This window comes from Solanum stenotomum, chromosome 8 (assembly GCF_019186545.1).
Source record: "Solanum stenotomum isolate F172 chromosome 8, ASM1918654v1, whole genome shotgun sequence".
Lineage (NCBI taxonomy): Eukaryota > Viridiplantae > Streptophyta > Magnoliopsida > Solanales > Solanaceae > Solanum > Solanum stenotomum.
The window spans coordinates 4,435,073-4,459,365 of NC_064289.1; the positions used below are offsets into that span (position 1 = coordinate 4,435,073).

General features: G+C 30.8%; 1 protein-coding gene and 1 pseudogene across 1 annotated transcript; one reads left to right on the plus strand and one right to left on the minus strand.

The window, feature by feature from the left end:
* Nucleotides 1-7,414: 7,414 nt before the first annotated feature.
* LOC125873379 (protein SELF-PRUNING) lies at nucleotides 7,415-9,688 on the minus strand. The gene is made up of 4 exons (XM_049554302.1): nucleotides 9,413-9,688; nucleotides 9,078-9,139; nucleotides 8,420-8,460; nucleotides 7,415-7,796 (listed from the first exon to the last, which is right to left on the minus strand). The coding sequence occupies exons 1-4, from the start codon at nucleotides 9,602-9,604 to the stop codon at nucleotides 7,576-7,578; spliced, it is 516 nt and encodes a 171-aa protein (XP_049410259.1). The 5' UTR covers nucleotides 9,605-9,688; the 3' UTR covers nucleotides 7,415-7,575.
* Nucleotides 9,689-22,515: 12,827 nt separating this feature from the next.
* LOC125872423 (uncharacterized) lies at nucleotides 22,516-24,030 on the plus strand (annotated as a pseudogene).
* The last annotated feature ends 263 nt before the right edge of the window (nucleotides 24,031-24,293 follow it).

Below are 24,293 nucleotides of genomic sequence, written 5' to 3' on the forward strand. Positions count from 1 at the left end.
GATTTTGTAAATACTTACAAACCATCAATACATAATTACATATAAATCTTGTGAGAAAATGACAAATGGTCCCTTATGTTTGGAATAGATTTAAAATAGCCCCTAAAGTATACTCCTAAGCAATTTTGCTCCTTTAAGTTTGTCAATAGAAATTAAACAAACTTTGTCTATTAGATTTAGTGAAATCTATTTCAATTTAGATTTAAAATACATTTCCAGTTTCGGCTCTTTTTGATCTATTTCTAGAGTGTGGTACATCTATCTTATGTGCAATTTTTGCTATGTCTATTCTATATTTTTAGTATCTAGTTTATTATTTTATGTTGCAATTTCTAGGATTTGACAAGACTTTAACTAAATATTTAACAGAGAAAAATATAGATTATCTTAAATAAATTTAAAAGATCTAAACACCTATTCCGAAAATATGGAACCAATTTGGCATTTTATCTAAAATGTTGACAAAATTAGTGAAAGAATACCAAATAGGTGGACTCATGACTAAATGAGTCTACTACTATTGGAATGCTAGTCCAATTTTTCATCATTACACTTTTAGGCTCTTTCTAAAAGATTTTAACTACCAAGTTGAAAATAGCAACTTAATTAATTAACCACCATTTACATTTATTTAGGCCTCCTAATACTTGACTTAACTCTATTACATTCCCCGTGGAATGCGCGTACCTAGTGACGTTTTGATTGCAAAACAATTTCATTTTTTTTGTTTCTTTTTCATTTGTTTTTTCCTTTATGGTTTTTATTTATTTATTGAAATGTACAATATGTTTGAAAAAAATATTCTGTTCAACGAAATGGTATTATTCTAATAGTTGAACACTTGAAGTCTTTCGTCGAAAAAAAGAAAAGAAGTATAGTTCAATTCTTTGATGTTTTGTGAGTAGAAGATCTTTTCAAAAGGAAGTTACATATTTAACCACTTACAAAAAAAATAAAATAATATATATATATATATATATATATAATAGGGAAAATTGTATATAATAGCAAACTATTAATTCAAATTAAATTCTATAAATATAGTTTGATTTAATTGTACCTCATAGCAAACTGTTGCTATTTCACCTCTCTCCTATTGAATCTCGCTCGCCACTCTCGTTCTCTCCCTCCCCTCTCTCGTTTTTTATACAAACGCAAGTGTATAAAGTGCGTTTGTGTTTGTATAAAGCGAGAGAAAATTGTATATATACATATTTTTTCGTTCCCCTCTCTCCCCTCTCCCAGATCTCGCTCGCCACTCTCCCAGATCTTGCTCTCTCACTCGCCTCTCTCACTTTATACAAAAAATGCAAATTGCATAAAATGCATTTGTGTTTGTATAAAGCGAGAGAAAATTGTATATGTACATATATTTTCGTTCCCCTCTCTCCCCTCTCCCAAATCTCGCTCACCACTCTCTCAGATCTCGCTCTCTCACTTTATACAAAAACGCAAATGTATAAAATGCGTGAAAATTGTATATATACATATATTTTCGTTCCCCTCTCTCCCCTCTCCCAGATCTCGCTCGCTCACTCGTCTCTCTCACTTTATACAATTGATCTTTTTGTATATGTATACCAAAACAGATTATACATCTGCTTTCTTTTGTATATGTATAGCGAATATACATATTTATATTTGCTATGGAACACAATTATGCAAACTTTGTTATAGCATACAAATATGAATTTTGTGTTTGCTATATGTGAAAGTTGCTCTATATAATACGCATATGTATATATTCATTAATATACAAAATATACACATTTCCCAAAATAAATCTTGAAAAATCTTTTGGAACTTTTTTTTAAATTTCTGGGTAAAACTTAAACCAAAATTCTCTATCAGTTTCAAAAGTTTTATTTCTAAGTGCCTCTTTAACATTCTCAAAGGGAAGGGAGGTTTGGTTATTACGAATATTATTTTATTTATATAGCCTTTTCAGAGGAATAAATCAATAATATTAACTACTAATTTAGTAGGATCAAAATTGGGCTATTTGTGTAGTGGTCTCTTATGAGATGTACATTGAAACCTGCAGTTGTATGGCCAATTAGCCCATGGGCCTGTATAAATCATGGGCCAACCTCTTGGATGGGTTGAAATAAGAAAAGAACAACTTTTACGTATAGCAAACATAAAAATCATATTTGTATGTTATAATTATAGTTTGCATAATTGCGCTCCATAACAAATTTTATGTTTGCTATGGAGCTTTTGGTTTGTATAATTCGCTACAAACATTCAATTTTATACAAATTGTTCAGTTTTGTATAAATTCATTTATACGTTGTAATTTGTATAATAAGATCTGTATTTGTATAATTATAAGTGTATAGGACGAAAATATATGTATTTGTATTTGTATATACACTTTTCTCTCGCTTTATACAAACACAAACACATTTTATACATTTTATACCGAAATGTATAAAATGGCTAATTGTATACCGAAAATGGCTAATTGTATATCGAATCAGATGGCAAAAAAAGGGGATGTTTGCTGCGAATTACAATTAAAATAAACTATGGCTATAACATTTAATTTGAATTAATAGTTTGTTATTTCATATAATTTTCCCAAAACGCAAACGAATTTGTATGCATAGGGAGAGAGACAAGCCATAGAGTTAGCATATTCATATATATATATGTGATTCACACTTGAATATAATAAATCTAAATAAATTAGATCTAATTTGACCTGCATGTTGCATGTATCTAACGATACAGAAGGTAATTTGTTAAAAACTACAACCCAAACGAATTTGCGTTATTTGCTTTTTGAAATAATTGGGTCAACGTCTTAGGGGATCTTTCTTTAATTATCTTTTTGTAAGATTCATTTCGTAGTTAGTTTAAATAATATCTTACATTATATTGTGTTCAATTACATCTACAAAAATAATAATTTTGTAAAACTAATTACTGTGGGTATCCTTTTAAAATATTATTAATTACAACCAATTTAAGATTAATAAACCTTACTCATCAGGCCTTTTGAATCTTGATAGGGCTTTCACACTTTAGAGTCTCTGATATGCATATAACATGTACGATATTAAGAGTAATTAATTTATATCACATTATCTTGTAAAGACCGTTTTAAAAAAATTGATGTTACTTCAAAATTTAAAAATGATTTTACAATTTTTCATCTATCCTTGGTCATGTAAAGCTTTTATAGCTACAAAAAAAAGTTATGACATATTTAATTAACATAACTATTATTTGTTGAAAGTCTTACTTTTAATGGAATTATATCACATAAATTAAAATCACAAAATTGCATTTTCCCTACTAAGTTATCGGATTTAGAGTTGATGGATTCTAAATTTTTAAAAAGGCGGTTTATTGTATTTTGAAACAAAATTCTTAACCTATATTCCTTGGAATGATTCTCCTGCCAAATATTGTTGCACTCGTATCTAATCCTTTCACCACTAATATCCAATCTTAACATATTTTTAAATAGTCGGAGCAATAAAAATACGATAGTAAAACTCTAGTTGCGCTGACTAGAGACACCTTTATACATGGAAGTAAAAATGCAAATCTAGAATATAAAGCATCTCCTTAGATGCATTTGAAGAGGCAAATTAAGGGAATGGGGTTGTGGTTTCTTCTCAATAATATATGAGTATGCCCTAGCTCTTTTTCCTTGTTTTTCTCCAAGACAAGGTGGCCTAATATCATGAGTACTTTTTATTTTTTTGTGTTGAAAAATGACAGCTTTATTATTCTCGTACACACATTTTTGCATGGATATTTTTCAGATTCAGTCTACATAAATAGAGTCACTAGTACATATACTATGCTTTTAGATAACGTGTCTTCTTGTTAGATATCTTAAATTGGGAGCCCCCAATCCCCCCTTTTCTTCTCTTTTTCTCTAGTGCTCTGATTGGAACCTATTGGTTGTTCAAGTACAAAAATATATGTGGTCATAAATGTAATATTCCATTATCCCACTCTGGCTGCCAATTCAAAACTATATCTATATACATCGATCGTACAATTCCTAGATATTTGGTTACAATTGACATGGTACATATTTGCTTGGTAAATAAATGTGTGTTGTGCTTTTTGGATAATCACTCAAACATTCCATTTTATAATTTCTACTACAATTTTAACCTAAGTTTTCGAAGAATATCTTTGTAATAGGAAGTGTTTGACCTTATAATTTAGGAGAAAATTATGCGGATAAACAAACATATATTAGTTAATTAGCTAATAGTTGTACTTTGTATATGACAGCTATACAAATACAATTCACCTCTCTCCGTTCTCTGCCCTCTCTCGCTCGCCTCCCTCTCTCAATCTCACTCGCCTCTCTCCTTCCTCTCCCAATCTCGCTAGCCAGATATACAAATACATATGTATACCAGTTACATACATACAATTATTTGACAGATATATACATATATACAATTCGGCAGATATACAAAGACAATTCATCTCTCTCCACTCCCTGCCCTCTCTTGCTCACCTCTCTCCTCCCTCTCTCAATCTCGCTTGCCTCTCTCCTCCCTTTAACATGTAGCTACGAATCATAATTTACAAACTATAGGTATAAAGCCTAATTAAGTTATCTTTAGTAGCTATTTACGAAAGTTTCCCTTTAATTTATCCGGTGTATATTGATCAAAGTGAAGTGAGTTTCAGATTCCTAAAGCATCTAAAAGAGAGAATAATTTCTTCTATATAATCACTAAAAAAATATGTTGGGATAAGATAAGGGAAATGGAGACCGGTAAATAAATAAGTCAATCTGTGGAATATAATTATACTCGAATTCAACTTTTTGAGAATTTTTAAACTGGCCCTAAAATTGTGGGTTGTCTTAATTAGTCTTGAATTTGATTATTGTTATCATTTATTCACGATCAAATCCATCGGTAGCCACCTAAAGTTGACACAAAATTTCACTTAGACACCTTAACTAGCTAATGTTCATTTTAGACACCTCAGGTAGGATCTTACTGTGTCATTTTGATACTTTTCGCTGACATGAAATGATAAGTGTAATGCACCCAAAATCAGCGCGTGAATGGGCTCTTTTTCAGGCCAAAAAAATAATATTTAAAAGGTCAAAACTATTCTTCTTACTCATTCTCTCCTCCACCACAAACCATCCATTCACCATCGCTGCCACCATCGCTATTAATACAATCAAATTAATTTTTAAATTTTTTCAGTTCCGAAAATCACCACAACCATCGTCATCTTCTCATTCTTATTCTTTAGATCCAACAATTACAACTTTTATTGCAATCTTTCAAGTTCAGTGCTACACACCATTGTACATCTATCACACCCATCAAGTTCATATATGCATATATTCATTCTAAATGGGAGGGACTACGTATATGTGCTCCTTTTATAGTTTTATTCTTTTTGGAGGCATTGTAATATTAGATACACAATTAAAAAGCATGAAATTGATAACATACAAATAAATCTACAACAACAAAAAAAATGGAAATCTGAATTTAATAAAAACCCCAAAAAGAAAAAAAGCAAAAGAAGAAATTAGGGGTAAAGAGGAGGCGCCGGAAAAGTTTGGAAGAATGAGGAAGAAGGGGTGGGATATAGTTTGGTGGGGTTTTAGAAACTAAATGCTTTTATTTATTATTTTTGACTGAAAATTAATTTTTCCTTATAATGTATTTTTAAAGTATTATTTTGTACTTAAATATCACGTGTCTTTCCTTAATTAACCATTACATTACGTTATTCACGAGTGTGTTACACGCACAGTGTAATTTTAGCGGGTTATCAAAAAAGTGTCAAAATGACACTACGAGATCCTATATGAGGTGTCTAAAATGAACATCGTCCAGTTGAGGTGTCTAAGTGAAACTTCGTGCCAACTTTAGGGGGTCACCGATGAGTTTGGCCTTTATTCACAGAAGCGAGGATTGATATACAAGAAACCTTTAAGAGAAAAGTTTCAAGTATTTTAATTTGGTCAATAGTTTAAGAAAATTGGGAGATTGAACATAATGCTACACATAATTTTACAATGGAAAGTATGAAATGGAGACTCACATTCAATGATTTGTGTGATAAAAATATGTCACTAAACTGAAAGGTAAGTTTAATATGGTGTTTGTTAGATTGGTCATGTTGTACAGAGCGGAATGTTGATTGGTCAATAACTCGTACGTACGTTCAAAAGATGAAAGTATCAATAATGAGGTGTTGAGATGGATTAGTGGGCATATTCGGAGATATAGGTTAAGGAACACTATGATATTCAAATAATGTAAGAGTGACCTTCGTGGTGGAAAAGATGAGGGAGGTGAGACTAAAATATAGATGCATCAATGAGGACTAGGTGTGAGAGATTGACTATTGTGGATGTGAGGAATAGAGATATGCCGAAAAATTATTGGAGAGCGGAGATATACACATTCTTACGAGGAAGTAGGAAGGACACCATGTTGCTTAGACTAGTCTCCTGAGTCCTTTTATAATGACCTTAATTATGTTTATTAAATAAGTAAATCTTTTGTTACCAATTTTTTTTTTATAAAAAAAATCACATAATGATATATAGGAGTAGTATATTAATGTTAGAATTGAAGCACATAGGTAGGTGTGGGTACAATTAATAATAAAGTTTTTCTAAGAGAGAATCTGTAGTACCTAGGAGGAGTACTCATAAATAGATAGGAACGGAGAATCAAATCTGGAGGAATTTGTGGAAACAAATGAAGTATGAGACTTAAGCTGCACTTGACTGTACACAGTCAAAAAAGAAAATCTGAACATGTCATTTCGAGAGTTTTTGGATTTAGTTTAACATATTTATAAAAATAAATAAATAAAGTCGTATGATGGTAAATCCTCTATTCCAATTTGCTATAAGATTTATGCATTTTATCTTAAAAGTTTAATCTCAAGTTACTATATTTAAAATTTATGAAGTAATAATCATAATAATTAATAGTAAGTAACCCCACGATATATAATACGAGTAACAGTTAAGAAATGATAAACTGAAAAATAGAGATGATCTTATTGTATCATAAGTCTTGGTCAAGAAATACATATTTCATAATATCGAATTTTTATAGGAGAATTTTGTGACGATAGAAAATCATAATGATTTCCCGTCAAATTAAGGTAAAAATTGTCTTGATCAAGACTGCTTGTTTGTATTTAATTCACTTAAAATGTAATTTAAGAAATAATTACTTTGTAATACAGAAATCATATTTGGAACAATAATATCCAAGTTATAAAATCTTAAAATGTGTTGGAGTTCAGAAATGAATTGAAACTGCAGTAAGACTTGATGGAGTTTCGACTATTTGCCTAATTTTCTGTTAATCAAGATGTGAAAAAGTTGACGATGGAGAAGGAAAAATATATAGACAAGAAAATTAAACATGTAGTGGTACATCACAAAACACACATAGATATCTACTAATAGTCTTAATTAGGTCAAACATTAACTGAAGAGGCTGAACAACAATATTATATATTAAAAAAGCATATAGTAGTAGTAGTTGTCCGTCCACTAATTAATTGTAGATATGGGATGGAGCATAAATGGATATATCAACGCCTTCTAGCGGCAGTTTCCCTCTGGCAATTGAAGAAAACAGCAGCAACTGGTGAGCCAAGTTCATTTTCTTCTGAGAATTTTCGACTACTAAATTGATCTCTCGACACTGGTGCACTTGATATTGTTTGCCTTTTCTTCTGCTTAAACAGCAAAAATACAAACCTGTGGATTCCAATATTTGGCCTTGGCATTTCATACCCAACCACTTCTCTTCCTAAAACATATATATATAGATATTATAAACAACTTTTTATTATACAACACTACTTTCACTATCAATTAATCTCCAATTTGTTTGAAAAAATAATATTGTACAATCATGTCGAAAGATAATATACATATATATATTTCTGGAATAATTTTACTAATTTTTTTAATGCATGCTTACGTGTAAAAAGAGAAACCAATTGTAAGTATATTTTTTCATATAGGACCGGAATTAGGAGGTAAACACTTTATTTCTTTTTGTTGTTTATTTTTATTATTAATAGGATATAAATAATTAAGAATCAATACCTGATCCTATCACCACCAGGAAATTATAATATATTTTTCTACTAATAATATAAAGAAAATATGTAGTGCTTTCTTAGTTTTAATTTGTTAGTCTTTTTGGAATAGAGTTAAAAAAAAAGTAATATATTTTTGAATCTTGATATCTTACACTAAAAAAAATTGTACTAAAATATCATTTAATCTTATTATCTTAAACATATCATATAAAAACTGAAATTAAAGACTTATGAAAAAGGAAATATAATTTATTCTTTTGTAGTATTTATTAATGGCAAATAAAAATAAAGTATTATTTTGAATTTAGGGGTTAAGGATACATACCAAAAGAGCAATCTGTAGTTCCTGGAATGTCTGTGACAATCCTGTAAAGATGGTCAAATCCTCTTTTCAGTTACTTATTTGTCAACTACCAATATTGAACAAAATATGTCACTTTGATTCTATCATATTAAATCTGAGTACGTTTTTTCCGTTACACATAATAATATCACCATTTTTCAGTCTTCTTTTTTGGTATATAACATATAAGGAGAACAAGTAGTAACTAATTTAGTACAATTATTGGACATTTTTTTTAATTTTCCAGTCTAATCAAATGCCACAAAAACTGTCCGACAACTTCTTTGTATGGTATATGAGTACATGTGAGTTTTCTGGTAAAGTTTCCAAATTTAAGGATTTCTAACTCAAGATTATTATACAAATTTATAAACATCGGTATATTGACTAACATTTTTCAAGTTAATTAATAATACTCCTAGTACATATTATTCAAGTTCAATAGTAAGTACATGTTCCTCATCTTTATTGTAGTATTGAATATATAAATATGATTATCTGTTTTTCTAAAGTGACACTTATTTTGAAACGATTGGAGAGTACAAATACTCCTGTATAATGATCATGTCATTTCCCCTTCCAATTAGTAAACGATTGAAGACAAAATTGACTGAGTTAGTTTATAGGCATATGTCTATACCAGTGTAGATGTTCCCTGAGATATGGATCACTAGGACCAGGAACATCTGGATCTATCATGACCTGTCAAATAATGTACAAAAGAAAAGGAGAGGTCAAATATTCATATTCATAAATAATAGAAGAGAAATGTACTCCTCATATCATATTGTCCGTCCCAATTTATTCGACACTACTTAGCTGACCGTTCAAGAAAGATAAGATTTTTTTTAAAAAAAAGTTATGGTCTTAAATAATTTTTAAACTATGAACCGTCTCATTAAGTTAAAACAGAAAGAGTGTGACATAAATTAGGACAAAGAGACAGAGTAAATTAAAAGTAGCGAAGATTAATACCAGTGTGAAGAAGGATCTGAGATCACCACCATGAACTTCAACCCTAGGTTTAGAAGTTACTGAGGAAGGAAAGAATTCATGACCATTATAGACATGTTTGTTGTTGTTATAAACAACAGACATCTTAACACTTGGACAGAAATTATCAACAACTTCACCAATCACTCTACCAATCACAAGGGGTTCACACATTTTGGAAGCAATATATATATATAGTTATTATAATTATAAGAAACAAAACAAAATCTATTTAAAGAGTTGTAGTTGTTTGTTGGTGGAGAAAAGAAGAGCAAAATACCAATATTTATAGTGGCCCTAAGATCATTAGAGAGTCAGATGGGATAGGGACTAAAATATTGATAGTTCAAAAAATGGGGAACCAAATTAAATAAATGAAAAGCACAAAAAGGTTATTCTCTTCCCGTGCTACAAAATTATAAAGTCATAGCTTAATTAGCAGCTAGAGAAAGAATATGTGTTCTATTTTATTTGTGTTTGCCCCATAAAAAAAAAAGTACTCCCTCTATCCTCAAAAGATTATGTGTGTTCGATATGAAGAAAAAATATTGTATACAAAAATATAGTCTATATAAATACTATGAAAGGTGAGAACATGTGTACTGGGATGATTGTAGGGTTGAAGATTAGGTATGTTGAAGAATGAAAAAGACACGATCATATGGAATAACACTCATGAGACTTGTTTTTCATACTTTCATTTAGGCAGTTATTTTCCTTACTTTAAAGCAACTTGTTTATCTAGGGAGAAAAAAATTCAATATTTTTAACCAATCTTTCCTCACGAGATGAATAGTTTCCTTATAAGACTTGAATATTTCTCCTCCCGTTCGAGCTATTTTATGGAATTGAGTCAAATTTGAAATTTATTTCTTTAGCATTTTTATCTTAAAGAAAGTTCAAAAATGTTATTCCAAACACAATTAGTAAAAAGAGTTATATTTGAGAATTGGCTATAAACTTAATCGTATATATGTCCCTGAAAAAAGTTAGATAATACAGTTGTCCCTCAAAACAAAATTAGCCATCTTTTGTCATTTGTAATTGTATATTATACTAATAAATATGTATATCTACTCGAACGTTACGCCAATGGTGAAGACAGAAACCATACTTTATATTAGTGAAAATGTTATATAGTACAAATTAGACTAAATGTTGTACTACCAATTTATGTGAATGTGGAGTTAAATGTAATGGTAAATACTAGGGGTGTGCACTTGGATTAAATCAAAAAACCAAATCAAATTAAATCAAATTTTAATTTGAATTGGTTTTTTGGATTTTTGGTTTGGTTTTGAATTTATAATTTACTTTGTTTGGTTTTTTAGTTTGGTTTTGAATTTAGAAAAATGAAAATCGAAAAATCAAAAAAACTGAATTTTATATATATATATATATATATATATATATATATATATATATAGAGAGAGAGAGAGAGAGAGAGAGAGAGAGAGAGAGAGAATTACGTTGGAGTTAACCACTTTTGTCCCTTTTTAGTTATTTTCATTATGGTTTAGTTTATTTTTTATGTTTGGACATCTATACTATAATTGATATACTTTTAAGTATTGTGTTTTACGTTTTACTTGTGATTTATATTAAAAAGTATATTTAAGAAATTCAATATAATATATATATATATATATATATATATATATATATTCAAATTGCAAATATAACTTTGTTATGTTTCTAATTATTGACATAACCGATTAACCAAACTGAAAAACCCCAAACCAAAACGATAAAAACCAAACCAAACCAAATTTATTTTGGTTCGGATTGGGTTACACTTCTTCAAAATCAAAATCCAAAAAACCCAAACCGAATAGTATAAAACCAAACCAAAAAACCGAATGCACACCGCTAGTAAATACAAACTAAATATTGTACTAATTAGTTACTGTAACATTTTATGTCGGGATTATTTTCCACATATCGAAAACCAAACTACCCTGGACTATTAGAAGAAAATGTATGTCCCTATACAATTAACCCTCAAACAGGAATTGCTGTTCAAGGGTAAAATTTAATTTTGGGGAAACACATAATTAATTGACTATTTTAATTAAGGGTGTGTTTCATATGTTTTATCATATTGGGCTATGTTAAATGTATTTTTGGATCTAATTCAAACTTAAAAATTAGTTTATGGGAAAAAGATTGATTAACCAGATCTCATTTATTTTTACTAAAATTAATTTTGAATCTAAATACACATTTGAATAAAAATAAATGGGTAGAAATGGTTTGTAATAATGGTTATTGTTAGTGACTACTAGTAATGAAGGAGACGGTTAGTTTTGTAATGACTAACGTGATGATGACAATTAATAGTGGTGGTGATGATTGTCATGGTGAGGTCGATTGATATTAATAGTTAGTGATATTGACGGTGGTGGTTGAAGAACATATGGTAATTGACAATTGTTGATAGTAAGTGATGGCGGTGCTAGTTATGATAGTGAAGATGGTTTGTAGTAGGGATTGACCGCAGGGATTGTAGTGGTTGATAGTGGTGGTGGAGGTGATAGCAATGGTGAGGATGGTGATGGTGATATAATTATAATAATGAACATGGAAGATTGGTAGCAACTAATAATATATAGTGATTGACAATGGTAGTGATTGTGATGACAATGATTGTTGATGGTAATGGTTAGTCACTGATGACAATAATGGTAGTGGGGTGATGAGAGGATAGAAATGGTTAGTGACGGTGATAGTTGGTGATTGAATAAAATATTGACAAAAATTACACACAAAATACCTTTTAATATTATCATATCTATCGGCTCAACAACTTCCTAATTAAGTGCAAAGAATGAGCCATACGACCATAATAAGGAGACCATTCATACCTTTTTCATCTGATGTAAAATTTTTCAAGACCAGTCTCAGAATAAGGCAGGACATTCGAGCGTAGAAAATTTAATATGGAGAATCAATATTGTAAAAAATAAGAATTGAGATGTAATATGGAGAATCAATATTGTAAAAAATAAGAATTGAGATGTAATATGAAGAATCAATATTGTAAAAAATAAGAATTGAGATGGGTCATACTCTAATTTTTTTTTTCATAAATAACATTTCATTACTCATCTAATACCACCCAACCCCACACCCCTAGCTCCCTATGTGCAACCTAAATTACATACAAATATTTTTATGACAATTCTTTTTAAAAAAATTATCATAATCAAACATCAAACATCAGAGATAAGTGAGAAACACACAACACTCTAAAAGGAAAATCAGATGGAATTTGCAGATACCATCTTGGACATTCTCAAGCAACTTAAAGCATCAAACAAACTTTTGTATTTAAGGTAACAAAAAGTTGCAACTTTTCCTAATAATTTTTCCTTTTTTATTAATAAATATTTAAAAAAAGGGAACTTGAGTGATAACCAAATTAAATTAAATTGTAGGCTAGGTAGGCGTATAAAGGGAGAGTAGTAGTCCACCACCTGCAGCCTGCAAACAATTAATAGTGGTAGCCAAGGTCAAGTCATATCAACAAAAAAGAAACTCAATTTATGCAGCTTTATAACTCCTAGTAGTAGTAGAAAGAAGAAGCATACTATTAATAGAATTCTCAATTTACCTTCTTCTCCATATTCCTTTTTATAATATCCCAATTTTGAGAATTAAATAATTTAATTTTAATTGTGAAATATAAATATATATTTTAAAATAAATTTTTTTATATTTAAGAATTATGTCAAAAATACAGTAATTCATAATAATTAATAATTTAAAATATTTTTTAAATATATAAAAAAAAACTTGTTTAAGTCTTGAAATTTAAAAATATCATACAAATTGAGACGAATGAAATATTTCATTTCTCCTTAATTTTCAAATGAATTATATATGTTGCACTTTTCAAACTGTAGTACAGATTATTGCTGATGATCAATGAAACAAGCGGATCAAAATGAGTTGAATTAATAAATCAAGTGGATTTAGTCATTTCTAATTAAAATAAACAATATATACTCAATTTAATTCCAAAAGGGTATTGAGATGTAATGCAACTTTATTCTTATCTTGTGAAGATAGAAAAATTATATCAAATAAAATTACAAATCAAGTAAATCATTTTTAAAAACGCAAGTATATAATACATTTAATAAAGAATCTAAAGAAAAGAACAGTATACAATATCGAAAACAAATGAAACAACAAATACTACTAAATAGAGATAAGTACTTTTAAAAAAAGTTTTAAGTATAATAAAAACGAAGAAAATATGTATTTGTGAATAAACTAAGTTAATAGTACTTGCTTTGTTCCTAGTAGATATCAAATTTGACTGCAACTGACACAAAGGAAGCTACCTTTATGCATAAACTCTGGGGAGGCTAATATTAGAAATTTCTTTATTCATAATTAGAAATTTATTTGAGAGTTAGTGTTTAATCTTAAAAATGAATTTATTTGACGTAAATTTAAATTAATCGGGAACCTTATTTGATCAGAGAATTTGTCTCCTTGTTTTTGAACTCAAACAAAAAATTTAAAATCTTTGTGTTGCTCTTTGACAAGTAATTAGACCCTATTTAACATATATATTATTTAAATTGTGTTTGATTATACATATTATTTGAAGAAATATTTCTATCATGGCTAGAAGTTTCAAAAACTTAGTTAGTGTTTTGCCATAAATTTTAAAATATTTTTGAAAAGTGGGTTTTGGTGAAATTTGTATTAAAATTTCAAAATGTGTTTGACAATAATTTTAGAATATATGTTTCACCTTTTAAAAAAATAAATAAAAAGATGATTGACCATAGCCAAAACTCTAAAAAGTCATAAACAAAATATCTATAAGTTTGACACGAAATTATCATTTTTATAATGAACTAGCTAATACATTATTCTAAAACTATAACACTATTTGAAGAAAAACTTCTACTAATACAATCATTGGCTTCTACAGTTCATCAAATAACAATTAGTCACAAAGATTCATTAATACAAAATTTTTGATAACAACTAATTATTCTTTAATATAATTTTTCCATATTCTACAAACAAGCTATTCACGACCAATATACATTTTCAAATCAGATGACTGACACAATAATTTTAATTAGTTGGGGTAGTAAAATTACTTTTTTAAATATATAAAATATAAAAGCTAAGAATAAGTTTTAAAATACAAAAAGAAATTAGGAGCTATTTTCTAAACAGATTTTGGGATTTAATTTATAGAATCTCTCAAAAACTAGATAAATTTTATGGTCAAATTGATATTTACCAAATTTCTACCCTTCGGGGTGGCCCAGTGGTTTGGGTTTGGGACTTCCATGTTGGAAGTCTCAAGTTTGAAACCCTTTGCCAGCGAAAGCAAGGGGTTTGCCTTCTGGGTCGAGCTCGTCGTGTCGGCCTTGCCTAGTGCGGGTTACCTCTCTTATGTGGTTTGTGAGCTATTGCATGGGAGCGGGGATTTTACCCTATGCGCATCCAGAGGGTAGCGGTAATGTTTGCGTAATCAAGATACAACTTCCGATGCAAGTGTCTACGATCGTACAATAGTTTAGTAACCCAACCAAGGGTTGGGATCGTCCCAAGAGAGTGGTTTTGAGAATTAAAATAAATTTTCGTTCTAATTAGTCGTAGCTAAAGACAATAACGAGTAAAAATATTATAAATTAAAGGGGGACACAAACGTGTCAGTTGACAATTGGGGGGGGGGGGGGGGGTTGTCACTAGTAAGTAAAAAACAGCAAAATCAACAAGGGTTTCAAAGAAATGAGAGGGGATCCTTGGGATGTGACGGGAATATAGGTTAAGCTAGATTATTGGGTACATGATTTCGATGAAAGATTCATAAAGTAATTGTGACTAGGCTAAGCTTTAAGGGGGATAAGCTCTCTCTCGAGCAACTTACCCGTTTCAAATACGTTCCTCTCGGACACCCACTTGCCACATGAAGACCAACCTACGCCTTAACCCACTCACTCTCTCGAGCTGAGTGTGTGGACATGGGACTAGGGTTCACTCTCTCGAGCTGAACCTCATGTCGACTCACTCACACCAGGCCATCAATCTAGTGGTCTTAGTTTTACGACCTCTATCTCTCGAGCAAGCCGAAAACACATAAATAAACTTGTTTTTGCAACTATAAATTCATTAAATTCATCCACAACCATTAAACGAAATCACAATTAAACTACGATTAAACTATCAACAAGCAAGACCCAACAATTATCTTAACCCATATTCGCTAAATCACACCCCAAAAATTGGAGTTTTTAGGCGTACATCAAGAGATATAAATTTATACCTACATAAGCTTGCATTCAAATGGGTATGAGGATTTAAGTCTTGTTACTGGCCAAGAATGAAGAATCCAAGAGACCCAAGTCCAAATTCTTGAAGGTGAAACCCTATTTTTCTTCAAGTCTTCAAACCCACTCAAACTTAGAGCAAAATAATCAAAAAGTAATACTCTATATTAAAAATCTGATATTAAACTACAACTCTCAACGAGTATTTATAGTTTTCAAAAATTTGTGCTGCAGCGGATCATTCGGTGCCGTTAGTCCAGATCGCCGATCAACTTGGCGATCCGCCCTTTTGTAATATCTCACACCTAGAAACAACTATAAAGAGTTTAAAATATGAAAATATTTATTTTTGGAAAGAATAAGGAAATCTGGAAATTTTGTCTAAGTTAAGATAGTGAGTTTTGGCCATTTTCAAACGATCATAACTCCTAGCTCAGGATGAGTTAGGAGCAACTCTTGATATGGTTGGAAATCCCTTGGAGAGGTCTTTCCAACGCCACCAAGATTGCAGATTTTGACATCGTATGAGTGAGATATGTCTTTCGGCAATTGGGCTGTTGGATTTAGAAAAGTCTCAATTCGGATTTAGGGAAGGGCAAAGTAGTCTTTTCTCTAATTAATTTCCTAATTCATTTTTAGGGATTTATTGGGGGTAAAAATAGAACTTAATTCAGTTTTGGAAAATTAGAATACACTTAGGGCTTGGAGAAAAGAGAAAAGAAGAAAGAAAGGGAGAAAAGCCAAGATTTCGCCAAAAACATCAAGTGTTTGAAGTGGAATTCGTCGGGGTGATCCCTATTAAGGTATGTGAGATCTTTTAGTGATGGGTTAGTTCACCCACATACCAACTTGTTTCAATTCAGCGATTTGGAGTTGTTTACATGTTAAAAACTGAAGTTCTTGAAGAACATTGTTGAATTCTTGTTGGTTGAATGTTGAATGCCCAGTGTTGATTTGATTCGTGTTTCCAGGTTGTTTTTCGAGTTAAATCTATTGGTATTGAGGGCACTAATGATCCTAAGTGTTTAGGGGAAGAACCATAGAAATTTAGAGGATTTAGAAATGAAAAATGAAGGAGAAAAGTCAGGCTTTGTTGGGCAAGGGGTTGGGGAGTCGCGCCTCTCAGAGCGCCCCACTTCAGAGTTTGAAGTTTGGCCTCTGGGGTGATGCGCCAGCCAGAGCGCCACAACTTCAGCTCTGAAGTTTGTGCTCTGGCACCCCACGCCTTTCAAAGCGCCAATGACGCCAGTTCACCCCATTCTTCCCCCACCTTTTCGTACTAGTTCCTAAGTGATGTACCTATGTTTCCTAGTTGATTCTAACACTCTAAGGTACATCTAAACATCATGAAATCAAACATGAGATCATGAACCTTGAATCCATAATCCAATTCAAGAAAAGTTAAGATCAAAGTCAAAAAAGTTAAGAGTCAAGTCTAGAAGTTAAGAAGCAATTCAAAGCAAAGTTTCTTAAAGTTTTCAAAAGTCTTTATTAAACGTTTAAATTTTGTTTTAAAGCTTAAGTTTCAAGTAAAGTAAAGAGTAAATAGTTGAGTTCATTTCTCAAAAGTTATTAGGGAATTAAGAATTCCCAAAGAAGTTTATAAATGTTTTCACATTTGAGCAAGAAAGGAACTATGATTTCCAAAAGAGCCTATGGGCTAGTTTTCAGTAAAGGGAACATCGATTCCAAGAGAGCCTTTGGGTTAAACTTTGAGCAATTATCTCAAACTAAAGAAAGAGGTGTTTAAAACACATATGAGCTAAAATATATTTTGGGAGTAGTATTGAGCACCAAATTGGGAACGCGAGTTCATATTAACTCAACTCTCCATAAGAACCATGTAGCCAACATGAGATTTAACGGGTCATACTTTTTAGATGATCACGTAAGTTAAGCTAGTAAATCCACTGAGTTAAGTAAGGTCCTATATCACGGCGAGGTATAGGATGGTCCTTGGGCAACGTGAGGTAAAACGTTGTACCATCACTAGGGTTCATAGTAGTGGTTGTCGGTTAAAGAATCTCCCACAAAAGTTATACTACTTTTATATATAAGTAAAGTTGAGTTTGTTATTATTTTATCTTTAACGAACTAAGTTGTTTACACTGTTTTACAAGCTTTATATATATATATTGCATGTGTCTTATTGTTTTATATTGAGTTCAATTATTCATGAGTTGTACAAAGTCAATGTAAGTGTTGTTTCTTACTCCTTTCAAGCTTAAGTTGTTGTTTAGCATTTCAACTCGCATACTCGTACATTCAATGTACTGATACCAATTGGCCTGCATCTTATTACGATGCAGACGCATGTAACTAGGATCAGCATCCAGCGCGCCGTTGATTTAGTCGAGCACTTCAGAGTCAGTAGTGAGCCTCCTTGCATTCAGGAGGACTCTTTTATTCGTTTTTCCTAGTTTTTTCTTTATTAGGATGTTACAGGGTCTGTCCCAACATCCATCTCAGTATTATAGAGGCTTCATAAACAGTCAGACAATAGTTATGAATCTCTCATCTATGTATTTACAGATATTCTACTTTGAGACATAAGTTGCCATTTTGGCTAAATTATCATTTAAGTTGTTTTATGAACTTATATTGTGTTGAGTTAAGTCTTCCGCTGAGTTAAGTAGCCAGACCAAAGGTTCGCTTGGGGCCATCAATGGTCTTCGAGTGTCGGCCACGTCCAGGGTGTAGACTCGGGGAGTGAAACCTTTGGTGGGTTTCGTTGACGTCTTGCTCTATCTTTCAGCATCGTCGTATTTTGGATCATTGGGCGACATAGTACTGCTTTGCGGAACTGCTTGGCGACACGCCGACTGCTCTTTTTCACCTCCAATTTGATCCTTTCTGTCAGGGCTCAGCACACTGGAACAAAAGGTGAGGATAAGACCTTTTGGCAACTCGCCGAACGGGTTCAGCGATTCTCAGATCTTTATTTCTTCGTTCTTTCAGCTGCCTTTGTTCCTTTTTGCTAAGTAGTGTCCATGTTTTTCCATAAACTCCAAATACCTGAAATTTAAGAGTTTTCATCAGATATTGGGACAAAATATGCATTTGATGACACTAATTCTATCAAAACATAGCCTTAAATGAGTCCAATTTGTGGACTCATCAAGCGGTTGTGAGTTTCCCTCGTCATAATTTTTTTTTTTACCAAATTTCTCAAAAAAATAAGATTCTGAGAACTTGAATTTTTTTTACGATAGAAATCTGATTAAAAAATTCATAATTAAATATATATTTAAAAATAAAATTTTAAATTAATATCAAAATTTGCTATCATATAAGCAAGTAGCTAGGGTTCTCACCTATAAATTATAGATTAGTATATTCTACGAACCACTAACATTATTAAAATATTTGAATTTATTTATGTTAATTTCTACCATTAATTGTTGCACCACATAATCACTACAAATTTAGTGGTGAATTATTAGATAATATATACTAGTAGTAGTAATTATCAATATGAAATGGAGTTGAAAAAAGGCATGGGCTAGACATTATCAAGAATCTTTACTAAATGAAGAAAAAAATGTATAGTAAGTGAATTTTTCGAAAGATAAATAATACCACCTCTTTGCTTCTTGATTCCAACCACACAATGAAATATTGATTCTCCACCATTTGAGCCAGGATAATAAAAATAACCTCACTATGATTCCTTCTACCAACTCCATTTTCGGTTTTTATTATATATGAATACAAATATCTGTGGTCATACTTTTAAATTAAGAAATGGATTAGATAATTTGGCTAGTCATAATATAAAAAAAAATCGGAATTTATCATGACTATATTTAATCAATCAAAACCAACATTTCTTCTTTGATCATGTTTTGATATGATTTTCTTACAAGTCAATTTGGAATTCCCCATAGGCCCAACTTATATATGAGCTAACTTTATTGAGTAAATTTTAGGTTTAACAAACATAAAAATCATATTTGTATGCTATAGTTATAGTTTGTATAATTGCGCTCTATAGCAAACTTTATGTTTGCTATGACTATTAATATGTATATTTCGGTATACATATACAAAAGAACCAATTGTATAATTTGTTTCGGTATACATATACAAAAGAATCAATTGTATAATCTGTTTCGGTATACATATACAAAAGAATCAATTGTATAATCTGTGTTTGTATAAAGTGAGAAAGAGAGAAAGACAAAAGAAAACTGGGCAGAGGAAGATCTGTATTTGTAAAATTATAAGTGTATAGGATGAAAATATATGTATTTATATTTGTATATACAAATTTCTCTCGCTTTATACAAACACAATTTATACATTTGCGTTTGTATAAAGTGAGAGAGGCGAGCGAAAAATATGTATATATACAGTTTTCTCTCGCTTTATACAAACACAAACGCATTTTATACATTTGTGTTTGTATAAAGTGAGAGAGGCGAGGGAGAGACTGCCCAACGAGAAACCGAGAGTGGCGAGCGAGAAATTCAGGAAGAGAGGCAAATGACAATTGTTTGCTAAGGGTTACAATTAAATCAAACTGTGATTATAAAATTTAATTTGAATTAATAGTTTGTTATTTTATACAATTTTCCCAACTTTATTTGTTCAAACTAACCCGCTGTAAATTCTTTGGAATGAATCTGATTCTAATAACTTATTAAGAAAATAAGTTGTGACGTTAATGCAATGTCAAATATTATTTCATGAGATGGATGAAGATTGCCAAGATTATATAAGAAGACTAATTATTCACATCCCACCGATGTGGTGGTAATTCAATAACTTGGCTTTTGTGTTATAGTTAATAGACAAAGTATATGGTTTTGTAGTTATTTATTTGGTGCAAATACTGAACGTCACTAAGTTTTTCTATAACAATGGTAGATAACTCATCGAGTTGTATCTTATATGATGTACATGTTAAAAAGAAGATGAAGAAGATATTAGTAACATGAAGTTTGGTGTTTTGTGATAGAACAACATAAATTTATATTAAGAAATGATTGAAAAACCCATTTACCCTTTTATAATGTTGTTGACCCCTAAATAGGAAAAAACATGCGAGACAAGTGACATTATTTTTTGGGAAGGCTCAAAATCTCACTGGGCCCGGCCCAAATTCCATCAGGTTTAGGACAAAATTTCTTAGGGCCTTATGAACGGGTATTTATACTTTCTCGAGAAAATGAAAAAAAAAAAAAACGGTTTCTAATGTTTGGATAGGTTTTAAGTAAGTCCATTTGTTTTATCTTTAAAGTCCTCTAAAGTTTTAAACATCATGTTTATCCACTGTTAGGGTCATTTGGTAGAAAAATATATAATGCAGGGATTAGTAACGTAGTGATTAGTAATGCATGAATTAGTAGTGCAGAGTATATTTTTTATCAAGTGTTTGGTTCATTGTTTCTGACCTCATCTTGTGTTTGGATTAAAACTCTACGGAAAGCTTCTTTTCAATTATACCCTTGCATTATTATGAGATTTTCTATTTTATGTAATCTGTCAAGGTAGATAATTGCCGGACAATATTATATTTTTATGGCCTTCTAAGTAGCTAGGAGAAGAACAATTTTGTTGTCATGTTTGCTATTTTCTCATGTGAATTATTGGAGGGTAAACAATTGTTATCTTAATAAATAATCACTTTAAAACGTTAATTTTCAATTTAGAATAGATAGACTATCAACTTTAAAATCGAAAAGACGGTAAACAATAGTAAAATTGAATAAATCATCTACATTTACAAATTAAAATTGCAAGTTGTAGTTTTAATATGTATGCAATTTATAAATTGTTCAAAATACAAACAATTAGAAACCACATATAAACCAACAAATAATATATTCAATTAAGATTACAAACGTCATGTGGTGATATATTTGTCTTTTCAATTAGTAAATGTTAAACAACTCACATTTTAAATATTGTATTGATATGTATTGCAATTATTTCTTAACAAACAACTCTCTCTAAATAATAAAATTTGTAAGCTAATTTATTTAAATAAATTTACTAGTACAAATATAAAACATAAAATCAAGAAAATAATTTGAAGGATATTTTTGTCTTAATTACATAGATAATCCCATGGTATTAAATCCAATGTATTACTAATACCACCACATGGAAGGTATTAGTAATACCTCCTATAATACCATGTAGGGTGTATAACTAATCCATGGATTAGTTATACTTAGGCCCAAAAATTCTACCAAACATAGTACTAAACAATACCATACATAATACATAGACTATTTCTCCTAATACCTCCTACCAAACGACCCTTTAGAGTTTAATTCCGAATTTAAAAACTATCCCTCTTTATTGAGATCCGTCTCAAACTCATTTATTGATTGAGTAGAAAAAGAATTGAGTTTTTTTCCCCATCTGGATTAGGTCTTTAATGGTAAGAAAATAGTCAAGTAGATGTAGATTTATTAACGAAAAGTATAAATATATACGACGATAAATATATGTACACTAATTTTTTAATGAGAATATGCCAAACTTATATACTCGCCCCTTTTCCCTTGTTTTAATTCAGCATTAATTTTCCTTGTTTAAAGGAGATTAGGCGAGGTTGAAGGCACGTTATATATGTAGAACATAATTAATAGCTGAGAGAAGAGAACCATAAGCGAACAAATTAAACATTTTATTAATTAATCATGCATTTCCCACTCCATTAAACATTATTAATTAATTATAATCGTGATGCACATTAATAACGTAAATATTGTTTTCAAGTGATAAAGAAATTGTTTCCACTTTTCTGTTTTGAATCAATCTTCAGAAATGCAATTAAAGATAGTTGTTGCGTTTCTTGTGTTACTTTGGATATCGTTGGTGGAGATACATATAAAGAAAATTACAACTCGGATATTGTGGGATTAAATCATGTTAAACAAACTGAAGAAAGTTGTAAATTGCAGAGTAAGAATCAAACTAAAGGATGGAAGATACGTAGCATACAGAGAAAGAGGAGTCCCAATCAACAAATCCATTTACAGAATCATCACTGTTCATGGCATTCACATCACCAAAGAAGTTGATGTTTTTGCAACCCAAGTATGAATAATTCTTTCTTTTTAGTCTCGTTTTATCTATTTATGTCATATAAATGTTGAAATTTTATTGTTTAGGAAGGCCTTGAGTATATTTATTTATGGTAGAGCTGGATATTGGGAAAGTGATCAAAACAGTAGAAAGTGAAGGTAGCTAGTGATATCGAAGAACTACAAATAGGATCTAAATTCTGCTGGAAGTTATCCTGCCTGGAATTGCCATACCACACAGGCTAAAAGGCGTGGCTTTGATTGCTCCGATGATGATCAACTACAAATGAAACTCTCTTCCTCGAGATTTTATCAAATATGATCACGCGAATAATTTATTGGCTCTCCTCACCAATTCTACTCTGTTTCAACTAGATCTAAATTCTGCTGGAAGTTATCCTGCATGGAATTGCCATACCACACAGGCGTGGCTTTGATTGCTCCGATGATCAACTACAAATGGAACTCGAGATTTAATCAAATATGATCACATTTATTGGCTCTCCTGACCAATTCTACACAACAATTTAACGGTGTTCCATTGTGCACTGCCTCTTTGTTTACCAAAAAAGTAGCAGAGAATGCGCAATTTTGAGATCTGGTAAAGTTTTATCTGATTACTCTCAGTGATTTGCAGAAACTTTATCCGATTTTGAGTACTCTGTTATTCAAGATTTTTTGGTGGCTCAGGGAAAATGGAACTTTGATCCACTAGAATTTGAAAATGAAAGCTCAGTTCATATTTGGCATGGCAAGATGGACGAGATAGTACCTATTAGCTTACAAAGATATGTTTCCAAAAGGTTTCCTTGGATTCATTATCATGAAGTTCCACATGATTTCTGGGAGGTTGGTCCTGTTAGTGAAGCCATCTTGAGGTCCTTTCTGCTTGGCCAACTAGATCCCGATCCCAATTTACAGGTGGTTGGTTATAAAGGACTAGCCAACAATACATACCTTGTTAGGGTTTTGCCTTCATTTTCTTCATTGCTAATATTACTAGTTGCTTCTGCTTCAATTGTAAAATTCCAATTATTTAGCTTTTCATAACATAAAAAAAACAGATTCAAGTCTGGTTGTGTGTTGTTATGTTATTGTTCTGTAATGTTTGCACAGTTGAGAGAGGTAATTATTGATTGAGTTTTATTATCAAAGATGGTTATTCATGTTTTAGATCAGCATTATTGCTCCTTCTTTAATGGAGATTAGTCACGTATTTGCAGAACATAATTACTGGCTGAGAGAATCAAATTAAGTTTAAAGTCAATTGTGAATTGAATTAATCTTATTATATAGCTTTTTAATTAGAATTATGTAGAAATTTCTTTATTATTTTTAGACAGACCAATAAAGCATTTTAATCAGGACCTAAACTATTGGTATTGTTTTGCCCTTTTATTAATGAAGCAGAAGCATTTCCCACAACAAATGTTACCGCTCATAAGGTAATTAACTAAAGTGGGCTGGTGATAAAATCAACCAGTTTTTCTCTTCCTAATTAATAAAAGTCAATTGGAA